Below are 18942 nucleotides of genomic sequence, written 5' to 3'. Positions count from 1 at the left end.
TCAGAAAGAAATGTTATATTAATGATATAATTGTTATCTTTAGTGTTGATAAGCCCATGGATGTGTAACAAAAAGCAGGACCCACAGGGAAACTCACCCATTGGTCGTTCCCACCCAGAAAACCCTCCCTGTAAACCCCCTCCCTAAACTCCCCAGTTCTCCATGCCCTATCATTACACAGTTACTGCATGTGCCAGCCTAACACATGGAGTCTCTTAAGCAGCATCTTTTTTTAGGTCTTAAGGTATTACCAATTTACAGTAAAGCACAAGATAAGTAACAATTTTCAGACCTTTTAATGTTTAGTTAGCAAACTTGATGAGTTAGGGTGGGTAATTAAGAATTCCAATTCTGATTATTTTCTTTTTATTCGTGATTTATTCAACCAAGATGCAAATGCAGTTGCATTATTTTTTATAAAACCTTTGGTGGCATCCCATATGAATCTGGGGGTCATCGACTGAATTTGTATTGATCAGTATAAATGTATTTAGTTCAATTTCAAATTGATCACAGAATGTAGGATTTTGTAGAAATTTAAACGTTGAAACGCAATCCTGTGGCTCTTTTAGGAGATTCTGACATTTTGTAATTGGTAGTAGTAGGCGTGGTGATCGGAAAAGTTTATATGTCGAATTTCTATTTTTTTAACTTGAGATAATATAAAATATATTCAGGAGAATGTTTTAAGCCTATTTGCGTAGAAAGTATACTCGTTTGCTTTTGGATTATGTGCTCACCAGGCATCAATGAGGTTGTAATCAGAGGGTATATGTTGGAGAGCCTGGATTGTAATTGGTTTTATCAGTTTTGTCCCGCATGTTCAAAATGGCATTCATGTCTGTCCCAATATCCAGATGGAATTCAGTTAATTATAACATTAACTACGTTAGAGCATTCTCAACAAACACTTTTTTCATACCAGGTAGCTATTAGCACACACATTCCTGGGTCACTCCTCTTCTCAGTTCTCTGCAGCTAGTGACTGGAACGAGTTGCAACAAACACTCAAACTGGACAGTTTTATCCTAATCTCTTCATTCAAACACTCAACCACTCCTTTATTGGGGGTGTCTTGCTAATTGCCTACAATTTCCACCTGTTGTCTATTCCATTTGCACAACAGCATGTGAAATTTATTGTCAATCAGCGTTGCTTCCTAAGTGGACAGTTTGATTTCACAGAAGTGTGATTGACTTAGAGTTACATTGTGTTGTTTAAGTGTTTCCTTAATTTTTTGGAGCAGTGTATATATCAAGTGTCTGTGGGGTCATATTGCACTTCCCAAGGCTTCCACTAGATGTCAACAGTCTTTAGAACCTTGTTTCAGGATTCTACTGTGAAGTGGGAGAGAATGAGAGCTGATTGAGTCATGGGTCTGCCAAAACATCATGTGCTCAGTCCAGCGCGCGCTAGTGGGAGTTAGCAGTGTTCCCTTTCATTTCTAAAGACAAAGGAATTCTCCAGTTGAAACATTAGGATGTTTTTATCATAATTCTTCAATAAAGATTGATTATATACATTGTTTGACATGTTTCTACAAACTGTAATATAACTTTGACTTTGTCTGGACCTAGTGCCTGCGCATTTGGATTACTGTACTAAATGCGCGACCAAAAAGGAGGTATTTGGACATAAATGGACTTTATCGAACAAAAAACTAACATTTATTGTGGAAATGGGTTTCCTGGGAGTGTATTCTGACGAAGATCAAAGGCAAGTGACTATTTATAATGCTATTTCTAACTTTTATTGACTCCGTAACATGGAGTGTATCTGTATTGCTTGTTTTCGTGTCAGAGCGCTGTACTCAGATTATTCCATGGTGTGCTTTTTCCGTAAAGCCTTTTTGTAATCTGACACAGCGGTTGCATTAAGGAGATGTATATCTTTAATTCCATGCATAACAGTTGTATTTTCATCAACATCTATGATGAGTATTTCTGTAAATTGACGGAGCTCTCTGCACTTTCACCAGATGTTTTGGAGGAAAACCATAACGCGCCAATGTAAACAGAGATTTTTGGATATAAATAAGAACTTTATCAAACAAAACATACATGTATTGTGTAACATGAAGTCCTATGAGTGCCATCTGATGAAGATCAAAGGTTAGTGATTAATTCTCTCTATTTCTGCTTTTTGTGACTGGAAAAATGGCTGTGTTTTTTTGTGACTAGGTACTGACCTAACATAATCGCATTGTATGCTTTTGTCGTAAAGCCTTTTTGAAAATCGGACACTGGGGTGGGATTAACAACAAGTTTATCTTTAAAATGGTGTATAATACATGTATGTTTGAGGATTTTTAATTATGAGATTTCTGTTCGAATTTGGCACCCTGCACTTTCACTGGATGTAGGTCAGGTGGGACGTTAGTATCCCACGTACCCTAGAGAGGTTAACAATGATAGCGCCTTGAATCTCTCAATTAATTAGAGACCATTACATCTAATTTAATCAGAGACTACCAAAATTGTTAGCTCTTAGATGGCAATTACTTCACTCTCTTCCAATTCACATGCGGATACAGTTACTATTCAAAGTGATAAAGTTAGAATTAAATCGACAGCGATAATGAATGGTACTAGCGAAGGAGCAATTGAGGCCTGGACAAATACACTTGACTTTGTAAAGAAATAATCTCAGCGAAAGCCCAACTCATACCAATAAACAACCTATAAAGCCCAACACATACATACAAATCATATTGCTCTTTGCCACCTTCTCCTCCCTCCTGAATCCTCCCCCCCCCCCCTCCTCCCTCTCTGCAGATGACTTCGTCAACCATTTTGAAAAGAAGGTCGACGACATCCGATCCTCGTTTGCTAAGTCAAACGACACCGCTGGTTCTGCTCACACTGCCCTACCCTGTGCTCTGACCTCTTTCTCCCCTCTCTCTCCAGATGAAATCTCGCTTCTTGTGACGGACGGCCGCCCAAAAACCTGCCCGCTTGACCCTATCCCTTCCTCTCTTCTCCAGACCATTTCCGGAGACCTTCTCCCTTACCTCACCTCGCTCATCAACTCATCCCTGACCGCTGGCTACGTCCCTTCCGTCTTCAAGAGAGCGAGAGTTGCACCCCTTCTGAAAAAACCTACACTCGATCCCTCCGATGTCAACAACTACAGACCAGTATCCCTTCTTTCTTTTCTCTCCAAAACTCTTGAACGTGCCGTCCTTGGCCAGCTCTCCCGCTATCTCTCTCAGAATGACCTTCTTGATCCAAATCAGTCAGGTTTCAAGACTAGTCATTCAACTGAGACTGCTCTTCTCTGTATCACGGAGGCGCTCCGCACTGCTAAAGCTAAATCTCTCTCCTCTGCTCTCATCCTTCTAGACCTATCGGCTGCCTTCGATACTGTGAACCATCAGATCCTCCTCTCCACCCTCTCCGAGTTGGGCATCTCCGGCGCGGCCCACGCTTGGATTGCGTCCTACCTGACAGGTCGCTCCTACCAGGTGGCGTGGCGAGAATCTGTCTCCTCGCCACGCGCTCTCACCACTGGTGTCCCCCAGGGCTCTGTTCTAGGCCCTCTCCTATTCTCGCTATACACCAAGTCACTTGGCTCTGTCATAACCTCACATGGTCTCTCCTATCATTGCTATGCAGAAGACACACAATTAATCTTCTCCTTTCCCCCTTCTGATGACCAGGTGGCGAATCGCATCTCTGCATGTCTGGCAGACATATCAGTGTGGATGACGGATCACCACCTCAAGCTGAACCTCGGCAAGACGGAGCTGCTCTTCCTCCCCGGGAAGGACTGCCCGTTCCATGATCTCGCCATCACGGTTGACAACTCCATTGTGTCTTCCTCCCAGAGCGCTAAGAACCTTGGTGTGATCCTGGACAACACCCTGTCGTTCTCAACTAACATCATGGCGGTGGCCCGTTCCTGTAGGTTCATGCTCTACAACATCCGCAGAGTACGACCCTGCCTCACACAGGAAGCGGCGCAGGTCCTAATCCAGGCACTTGTCATCTCCCGTCTGGATTACTGCAACTCGCTGTTGGCTGGGCTCCCTGCCTGTGCCATTAAACCCCTACAACTCATCCAGAACGCCGCAGCCCGTCTGGTGTTCAACCTTCCCAAGTTCTCTCACGTCACCCCGCTCCTCCGCTCTCTCCACTGGCTTCCAGTTGAAGCTCGCATCCGCTACAAGACCATGGTGCTTGCCTACGGAGCTGTGAGGGGAACGGCACCGCAGTACCTCCAGGCTCTGATCAGGCCCTACACCCAAACAAGGGCACTGCGTTCATCCACCTCTGGCCTGCTCGCCTCCCTACCACTGAGGAAGTACAGTTCCCGCTCAGCCCAGTCAAAACTGTTCGCTGCTCTGGCCCCCCAATGGTGGAACAAACTCCCTCACGACGCCAGGACAGCGGAGTCAATCACCACCTTCCGGAGACACCTGAAACCCCACCTCTTCAAGGAATACCTAGGATAGGATAAGTAATCCTTCTCACCCCCCCCCTTAAATGATTTAGATGCACTATTGTAAAGTGGCTGTTCCACTGGATGACTTGTAAGTCGCTCTGGATAAGAGCGTCTGCTAAATGACTTAAATGTAATGTAATATACAGTGCCTTCAGAAAGTATTCACACGCCTTGACATTGTCCACATTGTAGTGTTACAGCCTGAAATTAAAATCTGTTAAATTGAGATGTTTTTGTCACTGGCCTACACACAATAATACCCCATAATGTCCAAGTGGAATTATGTTTTGGGAAAAAATTATAATTAATAAAAAACTGAAAAGCTGAAATGTACTGAGTCAAGAATTATTCAACCTCTTTGTTAAGCCTAAATAAACAAGTCACAGTTGTTAATCAAGTTACATGGACTCACTGTGTGCAATAGTGTTTAACATGATTTTGTACACAAACATGATCTCTGTACCCCACACAATTATCTATCTGTAAGGTCCCGCAGTTGAGCAGTGAATTTCGAACACAATTACAAAGACCAGGGAGGTTTTCCAATGGATGCCAGGAGAATGTTACCTGCTCTAAAGCATAGTGCCAACTGTAAAGTTTGGTGGAGGAGGAATAATGGGTCGGGTAGGCCCCTTAGTGCCAGTGAAGGGAAATCTAAACACTACAGCATACAATGACATTCTAGACGATTCTGTGCTTCCAACTTTGTGGCAACAGTTTGAGGAAGGCCCTTTCCTGTTTCAGCATGACAATGCCCCCGTGCACAAGTCGAGGTTCATACATAAATGGTTTGTTGAGAACGGTGTGGAAGAACTTGACTGGCCTGCACAGAGTGCTGACCACAACCCCATCGAACACATTTTGGATGACCACGAGCCAAGCCTAAATGGGTGGTGGTTTGACAGAGACATTTTGGATGGGTTTGGGGGAATGGGATGGGAGGTTGTGGGTGGAGGTTCACTCACTTTCATTTATTTTCCATTACATACTACATTTTATATAATTTTTTAACTCTGTAATATGATCACAATGATCAATACTTTGTATTCATGTACCTTTTCTGTTTGTTATGTTTGTTACTTTTGAGTGGCAGCCCACAGGTGAATATAAACTAAATCTGAAATTATATGATTTTCTATATTGTACCTGTAATCCACCACAATATATATTGTCAAGATCCCCCCCAAAAAGTGATCACAAAACCCCCACGCCATGTCAAGATTATCTCTGCCCTAGACTAGGAGTATCTCTATACACTCAGAACATTTGTGCAGTTTTCATACAGGTTAATATAAAAACATTCATCCACACAATATCAATTGCATACATCACATTCACACACTACAATGCTTTTGACCTGACAACGTTCTGTATTTGATTGCCTTGTTAGATTACAGATATGATACACAGATATGATCCCAATAACGCTATGCCAATAAAGTATCTAAAAGAGAGAACACACAGGTTGCATCAGGCAGAGTCAAACTAAGGTGATCCCTGGTTAAGGTCTGTAACTCTGCATGTTGACATCATCCTTCCCATCTTCTCATCTCTGTTTTCTTATGTTTCGCTCTTCTTTCGTCAGGACTCTTCATCTGCTCAGGTTGGAAGAAGACTTAATGTGAGTAGATCCTTCACTAACGTCAACATTATCACTGCTTCTTCTACCCATTTCAGCAAGATATTCCTCTAGTCTGCTGTAGCCTCGGAAACCCAGGCTCCTAACAGTTTTTGAGTGCCTGGGGAAGTAACGCCTCAGAGAAAATAGTCTACAAGGTGGCATTTGTTAAAGTCTAGATGGAAACTAGTGAAGGGTTCAGCCTATTAACATGAGAAGGGTCACAGCTGAGATTAAGAAAAGGGAAGACTAAAACAAAGGTAAGTTCAATTAGATAGTTGAATAATGTATCAAAACTGTCAGGATAGCCGAACTGAAGAGGGAATTTTGGCTTTCCTTTGACCTGTGGTTATATTTTGCACAGGCTTACACAAAACAGGCTTACACAAACACGCATGCACGACTCCAACACCATCATTAATTAAGTTTGCAGACGACAACAGTGGTAGGCCTGATCACTGACAACAATGACACAGCCTATAGGGAGGGGGTCAGAGACATGGCCGGGTGGTGCCAGAATAACAGCCTATCCCTCAACGTAACCAAGATTGTGGACTACAGGAAAAGGAGGACCGAGTACACCCCCAATCTCATTGACGGGGCTGTAGTGGAGCAGGTTGAGAGCTTCAAGTTCCTTGGTGTCCACATCAACAACAAACTAGAATGGTCCAAACACACCAAGACAGTCGTGAAGAGGGCACAACAAAGCTTATTCCCCCTGGCTTAGGAAGGCCACCAAAAATTCTGAGATTTCCATACCCAACTATAACATTTTCCGTAAAGATAGAACTGCCAAAGGGGGAGGAGTTAGCCTGCAAAGTAATGTCATACTTTCCAGGTCCATACCCAAACAGTTCGAACTTCTAATTTTAAAAATGAATCTCTCCAGAAATAAGTCTCTCACTGTTGCCATATGCTACCGACCCCCCTCAGCTCCCAGCTGTGCCCTGAACACCATTTGTGAATTGATCGCCATCTAGCTTCAGAGTTTGTTCTGTTAGGTGACCTAAACTGGGATATGCTTATTAACACCCCGGCAGTCCTACAATCTAAGCTAGATGCCCTCAATCTCACACAAATCATCAAGGAACCCACCAGGTACAACACTAAATCCGTAAACATGGGCACCCTCATAGATATTTTCCTGACCAACTTGCCCTCCAAATACACCTCTGTCTTCAATCAGGATCTCAGCAATCACTGCCTCATTGCCTGTATCCGCTACGGGTCTGTGGTCGAACGACCATCCCTCATCACTGTCAAACGCTCCCTAAAATACTTCTGCGAGCAGGCCTTTCTAATTGACCTGGCCCAGGTATCCTGGAAGGATATTGACCTCATCCCATCAGTTGAGGATGCCTGGTCATTCTTTAAAAGTAACTTCCTCACCATCTTAGATAAGAATGCCCCGTTCAAAAAAATGCCAAACTAAGAACTGATATAGCCCTTGGTTCACTCCAGACCTGACTGCCCTCGACCAGCACATAAACATCCTGTGGTGAACTGCAATAGCATCGAATAGTCCCCGCGATATGCAACTGGTCAGGGAAGTCAGGAACCAATACACGCAGTCAGTCAGGAAAGCAAAGGCTAGCTTTTTCAAGCAGAAATTTGCATCCTGTAACTAACTCAAAAAAGTTCTGGGACACTGTAAAGTCCATGCAGAACAAGAGCACCTCCTCCCAGCTGCCCACTGCACTGAGGCTAGGTAACACGGTCACCACCAATAAATCCATGATAATCGAAAACTTCAACAAGCATTTCTCAACGGCTGGCCATGCCTTCCTCCTGGCTACTCCAACCTCGGCGAACAGCTCCGCCCCGCCCGCAGCTACTAGCCCAAGCCTCCCCAGCTTCTCCTTTACCCAAATCCAGATAGGAGATGTTCTGAAAGAGCTTCAAAACCTGGACCCATACAAATCAGCTGGGCTTGACAATCTGGACCCTCTATCCAGCACCATTGTCGCAACCCCTATTACCAGCCTGTTCAACCTCTCTTTCGTATTCTCTGAGATCCCTAAGGATTGGAAAGCTGCCGCGGTCATCCCCCTCTTCAAAGGGGGAGACACCCTGGATCCAAACTGTTACAGACCTATATCCATCCTGCCCTGCCTATCTAAGGTCTTCGAAAGCCAAGTTAATAAACAAATCACTGACTATCTCAAATCCCACCGCACCTTCTCCTCTGTACAATCCGGTTTCCGAGCTGGTCACGGGTGCACCTCAGCAACACTCAAGGTACTAAACGATATCATAACCGCAATTGATAAAAGACCGTACTGTGCAGCAGTCTTCATCGACCTGGCCAAGGCTTTCGACTCTGTCAAGCACCATATTCTTATCGGCAGACTCAGTAGCCTCGGTTTTTCTAATGACTGCCTTGCCTGGTTCACCAACTACTTTGCAGATAGAGTTCAGTGTGTCAAATCGGAGGGCATGTTGTCCAGTCCTCTGGCAGTCTCTATGGGGGTACCACAGGGTTCAATTCTCGGGCCGACTATTTTCTCAGTATATATCAATGAAGTTGCTCTTGTTGCGGGCGATTCCCTGATCCACCTCTACGCAGACGACACCATTCTGTATACTTCTGGCCCTTCCTTGGACACTGTGCTATCTAATCTCCAGACGAGCTTCAATGCCATACAACATTCCTTCCGTGGCCTCCAACTGCTCTTAAACGCTAGTAAAACCAAATGCATGCTTTACAAATGTTCGCTGCCCACACCCGCCCGCCCATCTAGCATCACCATCCTGGACGGTTCAGACTTAGAATATGTGGGCATCTATAAATACCTAGGTGTCTGGCTAGACTGTAAATTCTCCATCGACTCATATTAAACATCTCCAATCCAAAATCCAATCTAGAATCCGCTTTCTATTTCGCAACAAAGCCTTCTTCACTCACGCCGCCAAACTTACTCTAAAACTGACTATCCTACCGATCCACGACTTCGGCGATGTAATCTATAAAATAGCTTCCAATACTCTACTCAGCAAACTAGATGCAGTTTATCATAGTGCCATTAGTTTTGTTACTAAAACACCTTATAACACCCACCACTGCGACCTGTATGCTCTAGTCGGCTGGCCCTCGCTACATATTCGTCGCCAGACCCACTGGCTCCAGGTCATCTATAAGTCCATGCTAGGTAAAACTCCGCCTTATCTCAGTTCACTGGTCACGATAACAACACCCACCCGTAGCACTCGCTCCAGCAGGTATATCTCACGGATCATCCCCAAAGCCAACACCTCATTCGGCCGCCTTTCGTTCCAGTTCTCTGCTGCCTGTGACTGGAACGAATTGCAAAAAAAATAAAAATAAAAATAAAAAAATCGCTAAAGTTAGACTTTTATTTCCGTCACCAACTTTAAACATCTGCTATCTGAGCAGCTAACCGATCGTTGCAGCTGTACATAGTCCATCGGTAAATAGCCCACCCAATTTACCTACTTCATCCCCATACGGTTTCTATTTATTTACTTTTCTGCTCTTTTGCACACCAGTATCTCTACCTGCACATGATCATCTGATCATTTATCACTCTAGTGTTAATCTGCCAAATTGCAATTATTCGCTCCTATGGCCAATTTATTGCCCACCTTCCCATGCCTTTTGCACACAATGTATATAGACTTTTTGTCTACAGTGTTATTGACTTGTTTATTGTTTACTCCATGTGTAACTCTGTGTTGTCTGTTCACACTGCTATATTTTATCTTGGCCAGGTCGCAGTTGCAAATGAGAACTTGTTCTCAACTAGACTACCTGGTTAAATTTAAAAAATGTACAAATGCTGAAGTATGCTTTACTGATTAAGAGCTGCTGAATAAATTTGTCATCCTAAAGGTCTGAGTATTCTTTGAGTCTGCCTGCCCTTCACTAGTGATGTGTTGCCACTATCAAACCAATCAACTATTTTGCATGATTTTTTATTTATTTATTTATTATTAATAATTTATTTTTTAAATGTGACTTGCATAAGATACAAAAATAATGCTTCATAATAGGGCTGCACGATTAATCAAATTCTCCTCAGTATCGCAATTTTGACATCTGCAATACCCAAATCACAAAAGTCTGCAAATCTGCAATATTTTGAAACTCCACTTTATATAGTTGACTTAATTCGCTCCTTGAGTTGTCCCCCTCGGCACACTGCTTCCCACAAACAAGCACCGCCCCGTCACTCAAGAAGCGCAAACTTGCAGTTCCAAGTTCGCTCTGCATGGTCATTGCATTGTCAATGCAACAGATGTTGGTGACATTGCTGCTTTCCACTTTGCTTCTTGATATAAATCCACATTCACTCTATAATTACACTATTAGGCTAGTTTGTGCATCTTACCCTCTGCAAATATCTAGTTAGTCAGCATTTGATTTGCAAGTTGTGGCACAAGAGTAGTCGCTAATGGCAATTGCTAGTTAGCCAAATACCCCGAGCCAGAGGAAACATAGCTAAGCTAGCTAATAAGTCAGATTCCACTGGTGATGTAGGCCTAGATCAGCATGCATACTGTTGCACATAAAACATGTTATTCATTAGAGAGAAATAGGCTAAACATGAATATGTTACATGAATCAGAGACAGTTGAGAACAATGTAACATCAATTGGAGTCTAATTAGGGTCCCCTGGGAAACACTAAATAACCGTTTGGCTCCTACCCTGTCACAATAACCCCTCCCTGGCTTTAAAAAAAATGTGTTTTCATGCCAAACACAGTATTCAAAGTGCCCACTGCATTCCAACCAAAGAATTTGAATAATAATTATATTCCCATGATTCCAACAGTTCACCGAAGTGTTTTGACCTATATCACAAGTAAAATTGCAAATCACAATATTTGGTTAAAAAAAAAAAAAAATCTATTAGATTTGCCCAAATCGTACAAGGAACAATCAAAGAAATATAATTTCTACTCAGAGCCAATAAAATATGAGTGCTGAATACCACCGCCTCTGTGAACGTTCAAACTATAAATACAAACATCAACTTTGCCAGACTTCCATTAGTCGAGTGAACAAGACAGGATTTTGGGAAGACCTGCCACGTCAGACTAAAGGCTTAAATGCTTCCCATCCGAACCAGGTCGGAACAGTTTGTGACGTAGTCGGTTAGCCGTAAGGATTCTTCAATTAAAGTGTTTGTTCATGAACACTTTTCACTTGATAGATACAACACTAAACATCTTAGTTAGATGTAAAATTTGCACGACTAAGATCGGACCTTCACATATCCGCAAACTCCATCCCATTCACAATAGTAAACAGGCAGTGTCTTCGCGCCTACACTAAGTGTGGTATTCAAACTTGAGATCACCACACATTTTCACACAAGTCTCCATTGACCTCATTATCAAACCTTTTTTTTATTTTTATTTTTTTATAAATCTCAGATAGAGCTATCAGTGACAATGAGCTCCAAACCCAGGTTGATCTGCTAACTGATTGGTGTGGGTGAGAGGCTAGGACCTCCACCAGATAATTTGCTCTCTGGCTAGTTCACCACAACACTCAGTCTGATAATGTGTCATTGCTCATTATCTCTTCATTGGATAGGACTGACTTGGATTTTGCTCATCTCAATCAGCCCTGCTAGGTGAAATAATACATCTGTTCAGCTCAACAATAATCTGTCAGAATACATTAAAACACACTGCAGAGATACTGACCAATCACAGCCCCTCGGTTCTTCCTCTTCAGGAAATCCCACAGATTAGTGGTTGGAGGGGAGATGGGGGGAGGAGTCACTAGAAGATAAAGAGAGTCAACAATGCTGACTATGCCACTTACCTCGCACTCATTGCGAGTATGCACAAACACACACAGCTAATTGTAACAGTGAACAAGGATCCAAATAAACACTCAAAACTACCGACTACGCCACACACACACACACAAAACATGAACACACCTTTAGTTTTTCCTTTCACAGTCTGAGTATTGGTCTTCTTTTCAGGTGTTTTACAAGTCTCTGGCTTTTTTTTGGTTTCTCTATTGCTGGCTCTACTGGCCACAATACTAACAGCTCTACAGGTCTCTCTCTCCATGTCTGTGCTAGTCTCTCTCTCAGTCTCCTTAACAGTCTCTGTACTGGTCATTTTCCCAGTGTCTTTGCTGGTCTCATGGACTGTCATGTTTCTAGTCTTACTCCCTAACTTTTTGACAGTCTCTGTACTGGTCTCTTTTTTGCCAGTCTCCATCTCCTTGATTATCTTTTCCGCCTCCTTATCTTTCCCTCTGCTTCTGCTGTCCTTCCTGGTCTCTTGACTAGCTTTTGTTATTGTCTCTCTGCCAGTGTCTTTACTGGTCTCTCTGCCAGTGTCTTTACTGGTCTCTCTGCCAGTGTCTTTACTGGTCTCTCTGCCAGTGTCTTTACTGGTCTCTCTGCCAGTGTCTTTACTGGTCTCTCGGCCAGTGTCTTTACTGGTCTCTCGGCCAGTGTCTTTACTGGTCTCTCGGCCAGTGTCTTTACTGGTCTCTCGGCCAGTGTCTTTACTGGTCTCTCGGCCAGTGTCTTTACTGGTCTCTCTGCCAGTGTCTTTACTGGTCTCTCTGCCAGTGTCTTTACTGGTCTCTCTGCCAGTGTCTTTACTGGTCTCTCTGCCAGTGTCTTTACTGGTCTCTCTGCCAGTGTCTTTACTGGTCTCTCTGCCAGTGTCTTTACTGGTCTCTCTGCCAGTGTCTTTACTGGTCTCTCTGCAGGTTTCTTTGCCAATGCGTTTGTCCACTTCCACCCCAGTCTCCTGGGTCATTTGAATGGTTTCGGGGGTGGCCTCTCTGTCCATCTCGGTCTCATTGTCTTTGTCAGTCTCTTTCCTGGTTGGTTTCTCCTCTCCTACTGATGTAGGGGCAGGTTCTGGGGTAGTCTGGCTCTGGTCTCTGATCGAACTGGAGGGAACTAAGAAACAGCAACATCATCGCCACCTTCATCACTACCCCCAATGTTAAATGTCTAGTTGATGTGTTACCCTCTCCCTCCCTTCGACCTCTCCCTCCCCTCTAACTCACCCAGTTTCTTGCCAGGTGGTAGCATGGGCATCAGGTCTCCCATGTTCTCTCTCTTCTTGATCGCCTTCAAGATCACTAAGGCTACAGAATACAGTTAATCACTCACACAAACAAAGGTGACCAAACAAATGTACACACACTGACCTTTCTCATAGATGACTGACTCCCCGATGTAGCGTTGCAACATCATGAACTTATAAGGGATAGAGGGAGAAGGAGAGAGCGAGGGATGAGGACAATGCATCACTACAGGGTATAACTGTTTTTTTGTGTTGGTTTGGAGTGTTTTACCTGGACAAGTCTGGTGGAGTGTGTGTGTGTGTGAGTGTGATACCTGTAGACACCCCATGGCATGTATTTTCTCAGCCTGTTGTGCCAGGTCCAGCAGTATTTCGCTCCTCTTATCAGACTCCTCTACCTCTTTCACAGAGCCTGGATGGGCACGCTCCTACACACACAGACTTGTATAAGAGGGCTATAATAGGCTTTTTTGTTGTTGTGTTGGAGCAACAAATTGGTAAATCTTTGTGTGTATATTTACCAGGAATGCGGTGACATGTTCATAGCTGTGTATGTGAGCGATGCTGAGTCCGTCTGACAACTTCCTCTCACACAACAAACACAGGAAGCCCCAGCCTGGAGACGAGGCCCCGGCCCTAGTAACACTGTACTGAACCAGGAACTGCAGACCTGAGAGAAAAAAGAAAAATAGAGTTATTGACCTGAACACAGAGGTGAGGGGTAATTCTGATGGGAACTACTTTTCTAGGTCTAACTGTGTATCACGAACACGGGTAAAACATGCTTCCCCTTTGTTTTATGCTTAGAGGGTATGGCATGGTCTTGTTAACTTTGAGAGTGCGTTCTTTGGTATTTTTCTCCGGTAAAGACAATAACGATTCTCCGTCTCAAATGTTAGTTTATTTGCGTATTAGGGTACCTATTGTTTGATTTGTAAACAAATGATTTGTTATGCATTTGTGTGCTGGGTGGTGTCCTCAGATAATCGCATGGTTTGCTTTCGCTGTAAAGCCTTTTTGAAATCTGACACGGCGGCTGGATTAACAACAAGTTAAACTTTATTTTGATGTATCTGACTAGCGTCCCACTCATCCGCAAGAAGTTAAGCCATTAACCTGTTATGGCTGCATCCCTTTGTTCTCAATTTCCACCTGAAGACATACCCACATCTAACTGCCTGTAGCTCAGCCCCAGAGGCAAGGATATGCATATTCTTGGTATCATTTGAATGGAAACATTCTGAAGTTTGTGGAAATGTTAATTGGATGTAGGATAATATAACACAGTAGATCTGGTGGAAGAAAAGGGAAAGAAAGAGCATGCATTCTGTTTTTTATTGTTGTAGCATCTTTCACATGTCCTAGAGTAGCCACACAGTCAGATCAGATAGGATGCTGGAGATCATTTTGAAGGATAACACAAGAGGGCCACTGTAGGTGTGCAAAGTTTCAGACTGATAACTTCAGGAATGGGTGAGCTACATGACATTTAGCATGAAGTCACCCAGGAGTCCCACACAAGTTGCCAAAATATACCCAAGTGGCCGAATTGGTGAAATGACCTATAACTATATACAACAGTGCAAATAACTATATACAACATATCAAAAAGCAATCCTAACACACAAAAAAAAAATATGTTTACAAAAATATTCGAAAATAAATAAATAAAAAATAAAAAACAGTACACCCTTTGAAAGTCCTCAACACAATATTTTGCTGCCTGTGCCATGTCCCATAGCAGTCTCCTTCTGATGTAAAGCAGAGGCAAACTGAACAAGTGGTGCAGTTCATGCGACACAGAACACAACGACGCCTCCATGCTGTGCTCTTTTGGCCCTGAGGCATAGTCATGCCTGCAGTAATGAACTGTAATGAACTGTGGCATATGAACACCACTGGGGGCAGAGGTAGAATGGGCAGCTTGGCACCGGGGACTCCCAGTCGGAGTCGCTATCACTGTGAAAGAAAACATTTAAAAAATATTTGTATTGTATGAGCCTTTTATCATCACATAAAATAAACAGATATGTATTGTATAGAGCAGAGGGAAGTCACTAAGGTGAAGTGCTGTTCCAATCAACTCCGGCCATTGTTGTGGGCCTGCCCTCCCCTGAACAGCACCCAATGTCTATTTCATATAATATAAATATATATTTCTATTTCATAAAACGGCATTAGCACTTACCCGTCCAGAAGTACGTCCTGTCCTTGCAGAAACAGCTCCTCAGACACTTGCATTTTCAAGAACGTTTAATGTTACAACGTATTTTTAGTTGTCACACTGAAATTTCCCCTGATGTTGATCCCTGTACAGGGATTGCAGCCATAAGAAGTTAAGTAATTAAATAATAAATATGGTTTAAGACTTGTGATTAGAACATCTCTTCAAATGGACGACTGGTTTCCATAATGTATTTACTATCTTTTTGGAACAGGATTTATTATGAACACTTGTTTGTATTCCATAGGTTTAAGACAAAAGAGACTTCCCCTCTAACGTATAAAAAGGGTGTTTGAGATGTTGAAGTTGTGTCTTTAAGTAGTCTTGAATAGTGTTTGTCGATACCGAGAACAAAACGACAAACACTTGAATCCAATTCCAGAATTTCTTAACGACTAGCCAGGAAGAGTAGTATAGAAGTAGCACACAAACGGAGTTTCCTCCACCTCAATCTATGGAATCCATGCAATTAATACTAATATATCTAAGGGACAGAGCAACATATAAAAGTTAAGGAAACTAAATGCATGTGTAAACCACATATTCCCTTGGATGCAGGATGTTCTAACACTGAAATCATTCAGAGGACTGACTGTACTGTGCAGTATGTGAGTGGTCTAAGAGGATTCAGAGGCCTCATTGTTACATACATCAGTAACACAAAAAGGATACAGAGGCACAGATGGTAAAACAAATATTTCCACAAAGCTATAGTGGTTAATACTCAGAGGGTAAGGTAAGAACCTCCACAACAAGCACTTACTGTTTGTATAGCATTTGTGCTTCTGTATGTCCACTTTGTCTAATTTCTATATGCCTGCTTTCTGTGTCTGCTTGCGCTTCCACCTCCATTTTACAATGTTTTACTTAGTTTAAACCCTTTCGATTCTGTTTTCATTTTGGTCTGCACTCACCCAGCATAGGAATCCTCCGGTCTTTGTTTTTCAGATGGGCGGAAAACGTCAGCGGCCTGTCAACTACAGGATAACACACAGAGACAAACACTTAGAGCCCTGATTGCTCCTCTTATGACACCAGAGAAACTTCATGATGAACGTCTACTAACCTTTTAGATAACGATGGAAGTTCTTGAGTTTCTTCATGGCTTGAGGATGAGAGTCAGCGAGCGCAAGAGAGAACAGACAGAGGACATGAATGCAGGGGGTGCTAGACATTCGGCAGTTGATGATCCAGCCTACCTACGGAGGAAGAGACTGCGAGGTGCCCAATGAAGAGCGTCAGTCCTGTCTATCCGACTGACACTTCTCCCTCCCTGTACCATCGACGCACCCTCCACTACAACTCTCAACTGCATCAACACTATCAGCATCAACATTATAAGCTGTGGAAGACCAGCGCCTAAGACTGAACCTGCCACAACCCTACATATGTTTTTAAAAGGGTCTTTGAGATTCCCTTTGTAATGAAATGCGCTATATAAAATACATCTATTATTATTTTTAGTGGGGAGATGTCTTACCGGAGGAGTAGGAGGACATCTTAATGCTGTGGAAAACACTGTCAGGAATATCAAACACCTGGGGGAGAGAGGGCAAGAAATGGAATGAGACCATAAACCTTCACATCTCCAGAGCAACTTCCCTTTCTCCCCCCCATCCTTCCCTACCTTCAGTACATTGTCTCTCTCTCCTCGGACTCTCTCCTCCTCCCAGGCCAAAGTCTTCAGGACCTCCATGCCCATCTCTGTCCCCCACCCGAATGGCAGACACTGCGGACTCTGGTACATCTGGTACAGAGAGATAGTTGAAAGTGGGTGCCCTAACTACAATGTATACACAGACTTTAAAAAGCATTCATAATGCTTCATAAGCACAACATAGATGTTTGAAAAATCATTTAGAAGCAGCCATAGCCATAAAGGGTGATATAAAAAGCAACACACATACACACTGACCAGGGTGCGTCGAAGGTGGAGTGTGGAGGTGAGGTGAGTCATGATGAGATTGGCAGGGATTATCTCCTGACAGGTGTGACAGAGGTAGAAGGGCGTTTTCCAACACTCAGTACTCAAACACATCACCAACAGATAGACACCTGGGAAATGGAGTCCGACAGAGTACAGTATGTATGGTAGCGCAACTAGGACAAAACAGAGCATAATAATATTTAATATTAACATCTGATATTTTTCTGAAAAGAGGACACCCCTTTACCAATAATTGGTTCAGTTCTTTCTGAGTTCCGGATGTACTCATACAAGGTAAAGGATGGGATGCAGGCTATACCAACGGCAGAGAGAAGGGAAGGAAGAATGTTGTCAGTGATCTTGATGGCCAGTAGAACTGGACAATGAGATGAACGTATTAAACATACATTTCATTAGAGTCAGAAAACTCACCTTTACTGTCCTCGTCCCCTGAGAAGAAGAAAAATAGTTCATCTTGTTTATAAACAATGTAACTCTCAAAAGATGTACAGCATGATAGGGAAACGATGCAGTAGTTGATTTTTTTATGGTTGGTGGTCAACATCACTAGTACCTGGTTCAAAGATAACTCCTAGCATCTCCTTGTGTTTCCAGTGACGCACATGTAACTTGTACTGCGACACAGACTCACATACCACGTTGCAGTCCTGAAGTGGATACAGAGATGACAGGGATGCACACACACAATTGATGAGCCTCCTGTTCCTCAGAGTGTGTGGGAGAGGGTTTAAGTATTTCCAGATGTAGATGTAAAGTAAACATGTTGAGCAGCCACCATGCAAACATTTGAGAGGAGGCATGTCACCAGTCCTGAAGCAGGACCTGAAGGACACTTAACCCCAGGTAAATTAGAAATTGTGGCTACTGTGTGGTGTGAGGAACAGTATTCCTCACCTGACAGTGCAGTCGACAGGTCCCTCTCTGGCTAGTAGCTTTGGTAACAACTGGAGCAGTACTTGCTGTAGCTACAGTCTCAACAGATGTAGGTGTGACATAGGTCTTCTCTGGGCTTGACTTGGTCTCCATAGGAACAGCCTCAGCAACGTTAGTCATGGTAACATCTTTGGTAATATTTGACCCTTCTGAGGAAGGAACTAAAGAAGATCCAGAGAACAGAGAGTTACAGAGTCCCTGACTGGCACAACTCTAAACAGAGAAAGAAGGGGGTAACACTTGATTTGGATAGTCCTGATTGGCCATCTGCATAGCATCTAGATGGACTTACTATCAACAAACAATCTGTTGATAAGCAACTGCTTGGTAAGGTTACGGTTAAGAATAAGGGTCCGGGCTAAGGTTAGGGCTAGGCTAAGAGTTAAGTATAGGGTTAGGATAAGGGTTAGCTGGACTATCCAAATAAAGTATTACTGAAGTGGGAGAGGGGACATTGAGATCAATTGGCCAAACACAGAGCAGAAGTAAGAACAGAGGGAGAGAGAGGATCAGGAGTCCTGCCAATCTGAAACAGTCACTTAAACTGATTGAGGAGGGCAATACCTTATTTTCTATACAGAGTCATACTTTACTTTGATTATTCTACATCAGCACATTCCACTCTCCATAAACTCCTCCACATGCCCCCTTCCAGATCTGGAAACTACCTCAAACTCATTCTGCTATACATGATCTGTCCTGTACAGGACCACTCTGATGACCTCTCTGCTCTAGCAAACCTG

The 18942-nt window shown here is 43.2% G+C and overlaps 1 protein-coding gene across 1 annotated transcript in view; it reads right to left on the bottom strand.

Moving 5' to 3' along the window:
- Positions 1-18942, bottom strand: part of LOC135553287 (uncharacterized) — a 93419-nt gene that overhangs the window by 56473 nt on the left and 18004 nt on the right. The window contains exons 16-30 of the mRNA XM_064985454.1: positions 18161-18360; positions 17820-17913; positions 17678-17695; positions 17493-17558; positions 17234-17373; positions 16946-17065; positions 16799-16856; positions 16385-16423; positions 16233-16295; positions 13616-13764; positions 13409-13522; positions 13219-13267; positions 13075-13155; positions 11978-12964; positions 11736-11813 (exon numbers count right to left, since the gene is read on the bottom strand). Coding sequence (XP_064841526.1) covers positions 11736-11813; positions 11978-12964; positions 13075-13155; positions 13219-13267; positions 13409-13522; positions 13616-13764; positions 16233-16295; positions 16385-16423; positions 16799-16856; positions 16946-17065; positions 17234-17373; positions 17493-17558; positions 17678-17695; positions 17820-17913; positions 18161-18360 — 2256 coding nt within the window. The remainder of the gene's footprint in view (positions 1-11735; positions 11814-11977; positions 12965-13074; positions 13156-13218; positions 13268-13408; positions 13523-13615; positions 13765-16232; positions 16296-16384; positions 16424-16798; positions 16857-16945; positions 17066-17233; positions 17374-17492; positions 17559-17677; positions 17696-17819; positions 17914-18160; positions 18361-18942) is intronic.

The sequence above is a fragment of the Oncorhynchus masou genome, chromosome 13, assembly GCF_036934945.1.
Source record: "Oncorhynchus masou masou isolate Uvic2021 chromosome 13, UVic_Omas_1.1, whole genome shotgun sequence".
NCBI lineage: Eukaryota > Metazoa > Chordata > Actinopteri > Salmoniformes > Salmonidae > Oncorhynchus > Oncorhynchus masou.
Note: the sequence above shows the minus strand (reverse complement) of the source record. Positions and strands in the feature narration are given on the sequence as shown.